We start from the raw sequence: 5,383 nt of genomic DNA, 5'->3' as shown, positions 1-5,383 counted from the left end.
TCTGGAGACTCGGGATCGGGGGGCCCACGCACAGCCAAAAACCCCGAATCCTATAGAAAATGTGAGCTATTTCCTCCGGGGGGGGCACAGGAGAGGCACCCCCCCTCCCACTGCAAATTGAAAAATCCTTATTTGGGGGGTTAAATAGCTAATTTTTCCCCTGCAAAGCGCTTTGTTCCAGCTGGAGGGAGATGCTGGCTCGTCCCCATGCAAGCGGGGGGTCCTGCTCCCGGCCACCCCAGCAGCACCCATGGGGACCCCCCCCCCATTTAATTATTGATTTTTTGGGGACAAAAAAAGCCCTCAGGAATAAGTTAGCGCTTTGCTTTACTCATTTGTATTTGCAAAGGACTGCTTAAAAAGTAATTTGGGAGGAAAAGTCTGCAGCCAAGGGGGGGGCGGTGCGGGCAGGGGGCAGGCAGAGCCCCCGGCCCCGGGTGGCCGGGAGGGGACAGCCCCGCCACGGCCTCTTTTGGGAGCGAGCAAAGGGGGGGGATAAAAAACCAACTTTCTTGGGGAGTTTCCGAAAGGAGAGCAAGAAAAATGGGATTTTTATTGTTTTTTTTTTTTCTTTTTGCCCCCTTTTTCCAGGGGCCGGCGGGGCGGGCAGGGAGCGGCAAGGAGCGGGCAGGGAGCGGGCAGGGAGCGGGCAGGGACCGGCAAGGAGCGGGCAGGGCTCGGGCCGTTCCCGGAGCCCGGCCGGGGCCCCTCGGCCAACGCCAACGGCCCCGGCGGCTCCGCGGGGAGGGGGAAACCCAACCCGGGCAGCGGAGAGGGAGGGAGGGAGGGAGAGAACCCTCTCCCCGTCTCGGCAGGGCTTTTCCCCTTTTCTTCCTTCTTTTTCTCCTTTTTCTCCCTTTTCCCCCCTCCTTTTTTCCTCTCTTTTTCTCCCCTCTCTTTTTCTCTTTTTTCCCCGCTACTTTTTCTCCTTTTTCTCCTCTCCTTTTTCTCATTTTTTCCCCTCTCCTTTTTCTTGCTCTCCTTTCTCTTCTTTTTTTCCCCCTTTCCTTTTTCTCCTTTTATTCCCTCTCCTTTTTTCCTCTCCTTTTTCTCCTTTTTTTCCTCTCCTTTTTCTCTCTCCTTTTTCTCCTTTTTTTCCCTCTTTTTTTGTGTTTTAAATAGAAATATATAATTAAATTTACAAATGCTATTTACAGGTTTAATTACAAAAAAAAAAAATCAAAGAGAAAGAGAGACACCCCTTTAGACGTTAATAAATCTAAAAATAAAAATATATATAATAAACCCCCCCAAAAAATTTCAAGGCGAAGGGCGGCGGCAGCAGCCGGGCTCGGGGCGGGGGTCACACCGTCGTCTCGCCCTGCTTGCTGTTGGTGAGTCGCGTGTAGAACTTCCTCCACGAGTGCAGGGTTTTACCCGACCATATCCAAAAGCCGGAGGTGATGCCCACGATGAGAGTCATGAGATACTTGATCATGTAGACGGTGAAATCGGGGGTCATGCGGGGGGTGAAGTGGAGCGGGCAGGGGATGGCCAAGCTCTTGCAGTTCTGGCTGATCCAGCTGCGCTCCCAGTGCTCGCGGAAAGCCTGCTCGTAGAAATAGCAAGCGATGACGATGGTGGCCGGGACAGTGTAGAGGACGCTGAAGACCCCGATGCGAACCATCAACCGCTCCAGCTTCTCTGTTTTGGTCCCTCCGTGTTTCATGATGGTGCGGATGCGGAAGAGGGAGACGAAGCCAGCCAGAAGGAAGGAGGTACCGATGAAGAGGTAGACGAAGAGCGGGGCCAACACGAAGCCCCGGAGAGGGTCGATGTTGTTGAGGCCCACGAAGCAGACGCCGCTCAGCAGATCCCCGTCAATCTGCCCCATGGCCAGGATGGTGATGGTCTTGACAGCCGGCACGGCCCAGGCGGCCAAGTGGAAGTACTGGGAGTTGGCCTCGATGGCCTCGTGGCCCCACTTCATGCCGGCGGCCAAGAACCAGGTGAGGGAGAGGATGACCCACCAGATCGAGCTGGCCATGCTGAAGAAGTAGAGCATCATGAAGAGGATGGTGCAACCTTCCTTCTTGGTGCCCTGTACCACCGTGCGGTAACCATCCTCCTGGAAACGCTCATTGCAGACCACCCTCTCCTCCAGCATGAAGCCGGCGATGTAGGCCACCGACACCATGGTGTAACACCCCGAGAGGAAGATGATGGGTCGCTCGGGGTAGCGGAAACGCTGCATGTCCACCAGGTAGGTGGTGACAGTGAAGAAGGTGGAGGCACAACACAAGACAGACCAGATGAGGATCCAGATACGGGCGAAACGGATCTCATCCTCGTTGAAGAACATGTGGCCATCGGGACGGGTGGGCTCGCAGGGCGCCGCGCAGTCCTTCTCACCCAAGAACTTGTAGTTGAGGTAGCTGGGCACCTTCAGCGCCCGCGGGCAGTGGAAGGGGTGGTCGAGGGTGGCATAACGAGGGGCGCCCGGGGTGCCATGGCCGGCCAACGGCGTGGCACTGGTGAGCAACGCCGGTGAACCACCGTCTTCCGAATGGTTCTGCCCCACGCAGATCTGCTCGGCACCGTGCCGGGGGAAATTCTCGCAACGTAATCGCTCCGGCCATTGGAAACCGAATTTATTCATGAGGGCTTCGCAGCCCTGGCGCGCCCGCTCGCAGATGGAGCGGCACGGCGGGATGGCCTGCTCCAGCACCGTGCAGACTGGCGCGTACATGGAGCAGAGGAAGAACTTGAGCTCCAACGAGCATTGGACCTTCACCAAGGGGTAGAACTGGTGGACCTCCAACCCCGCGTCCTCCTGGTTGGTGTGGCCCAGCAGGTTGGGCATGATGGTCTGGTTGTAGGCGATGTCGGTGCAGAGCGGGATGGAGATGGGTTGGCAGAAGCCGTGGTCGGGGATGGAGATGCCCTTCTCGCCGTGCAGCTGGCTCCGGCACGGCGCCGGCACGCTCAGCCCCACCAGCAGCCAGGCCAGGGCGGGCAGCACGCTGGGGGGGCCCATGGTGCCCCGAGCTGCTGCGCCCGGATTTACCGTGTCCGGTGCCCAGCCGGCCGGCCGGTCCTCCTGTCTGGATCTGCCGTGCCTGGTGCTGCCTGGGTGGCTCCCGGTGACCGGATTTGCTGTGCCCCGTGCTGGCTGGACGGCTCCCGGTGGCTGGGTACGCTCAGGTCCCGCCCGGAAGGCTCCCGGGGCCCGGAGCGCGTGTGCCCGCTGCCCGGCTGGACGGCTCCCGGTGTCCCCGTCTACCGCGCGCGGCGGGACGGCTCCCGGTGCTCGGACGTGGCGCTCCCGGTGCCCGGACCAGAGGCTCCCGCTGCTCCGCAGCGCTGCTCCCGCTGCCCGGACTTGGCGGTCCCGGTGCTCCCGCTGCCCCGACCCGGTGCTCCGCGGCGCAGCTCCCGGTCCCGGTCCCGGAGCCCCGGGCGGGCGGTGGCGCTGGCGGGGTGCCGGGCGGGGGGATGCCGGGGGGGGGGGGAGGGAATGCCGGGGGTACCGGGGGGCGCCGGGGGAGCGGAGCGGCCGCACCGGACGCTCCCGCCGCCTTTGTGCGGGGCAGCGCCGCGTCCCCGCCGGGCGGAGCGGCCCCCCCGCGCCCCGCCCCCGCCGGGCCCCGCCCCCCCCGCGCCGCCAATCACATTCAAACGGCGCGGCCGCCCCGCCCCCCGCTGCCCCGGGCCCCGCCCCCCCGCGCCCCCCCCCCCCCGCCCCCGGGGGTCACCGGGCCGGGGAGCGGGGGCAGCGTGGGGCCCCCCCGCCCCTAACTTCTTCCGCGCCGTGCACACTCCCCCCGCGGCGTGGGGTCGGGACGGGGCCACGGTGAAAAGCCCCTCCCCGCGTCCCCGGCCCCCCCGGTGTCCCCTGCCCCCCCGTGTCCCCGGCACCCCCCCCGTGTCCTCTGCACCCCCCCGGTGTCCCCTTCCCCCCCGTGTCTCCTTCCCCCCCCGTGTCCTCTGCCCCCCCGTGTCCCCGGCCCCCCCCGTGTCCTCTGCACCCCCTCATGTCCCCTGCCCCCAGCCCGTGCCCGCCCACCCGTGGGGCTGCTCCCCTCACCCCCCCCCAGCCTTAGGACCCACACCCCACGCTGACACGCTGCAGCGGGTCCCCCGCTGTCCCCGGGTCCTCTTTAGGGTGCACCGGGGCAGGGTTAGCCCTCGTGGCCCCCTGGCACCCACGCGGGTCCCAGCCACCCCCTGGGAACAGGGATGCCTCGGCCCCGACACCCCTCGGTCCCCGGGTGTCACCCAGGCGGTGTCACCGCCCCGTGGGGTGCCCATGGCCACCCTGGGTGCTGCTGAAGCCGGCACCCGCGGCCCCACAAGGCCACGGCACAGCCAGGGGCGTCCCCGACGTCCCCAGATCAGCCGGGCGTGGCGGGGGACATCCCGCGTCCTGTCCCCCACCATGGCCCCACACCTCCCACCGCAACCGTGGCGAAGGGCACCTCTGTCCCCAAAACCGGGGCAGCGGGAGGGAGCCGGGGGGCTGGGACACACCGGGGGGGACACTGGGACACACCGGGGGGATCCGGGACACGGCGGGGGGGAGTGGTACGCATCGAGGGGGGGACCAGGACACACCGGGGGGATCCGGGACACACTGGGAGGCGACCGGGACACATCGGGGGGGACCGGGACGCACCGGGGAGGACTGGGACACACCAGAGGGGACGGGGACACACCGGAGACCCTCATCAGGGAAAGAAACTGCGGGCAATCACCCCAAATTTTGGCAGCGGGATGGGGGGGCTGCCCTTCCCAAAGCAGCATCCCAAGGCAGGGGCAGACGGGGGGGACCCGGCGGGCAGCCCGCCGCCCCCGTCCCGCTCCGTTCTGGGGGGGCGAGGGGCTTTCTGCTGGCTGCTCCTTCCCCTCGCCGCCCTCCCTCCCTTTCTCTCCCTTTCCTGTAACTTAAGCTTTTGTTGTGAGCAGGAGAAACCCGGGCTGCCGTGAAAAGAGGGCCCCACCGCCTTTCAGAGCGTAATTGAAACCATTGCGCGGCTCCTGGCCGAGGGGGAAGGGCAGGGGGGGCTCCAGAAATCAAAGCCCGGGAGGGGGAGGACGGGACATACGATGCGCACCCGCTCCCGCCCCCCCCCGCCCCCCCCCGTCAGCTTTCCCGGACGTGCCGGTTGTCACCGCGGCGTTTGGCGGGATGCTGGGGGCTCCCCGCTCCTGCAAAGGGGTCGGGGAGGGGAGGGAGGGGTCCCCGCGGCCCCGGACGAGGCCGGGACGGTGGTCCTGTGGAGCGAACCGGGGTGGGACAGGTGCCAGCGGCCGGGCACCCACCCGTACCCCGGCTGGGCCACCCAGGGGTGCTTCCTTTGGGGACCGCGCCGAGCCCTCGGCCGCCATGTGCCAGGGAGGGCGGCTCGGCTCGGCCCGGCCCGGCCCGGCTCGGCTCGGCTCG

General features: G+C 65.8%; 1 protein-coding gene across 1 annotated transcript; it reads right to left on the bottom strand.

The window, feature by feature from the left end:
* Positions 1–1,132: 1,132 nt before the first annotated feature.
* On the bottom strand, positions 1,133–3,468 carry FZD2 (frizzled class receptor 2). The gene has a single exon (XM_075523129.1). The coding sequence runs from the start codon at positions 2,975–2,977 to the stop codon at positions 1,304–1,306; it is 1,674 nt and encodes a 557-aa protein (XP_075379244.1). The 5' UTR covers positions 2,978–3,468; the 3' UTR covers positions 1,133–1,303.
* Between the last annotated feature and the right edge of the window lie 1,915 nt (positions 3,469–5,383).

This window comes from Mycteria americana, chromosome 22 (assembly GCF_035582795.1).
Source record: "Mycteria americana isolate JAX WOST 10 ecotype Jacksonville Zoo and Gardens chromosome 22, USCA_MyAme_1.0, whole genome shotgun sequence".
NCBI classification, from domain to species: Eukaryota; Metazoa; Chordata; class Aves; order Ciconiiformes; family Ciconiidae; genus Mycteria; species Mycteria americana.
The sequence above is the reverse complement of the archived record's forward strand: the minus strand, read 5'-3'. Positions and strand labels throughout refer to the sequence as shown.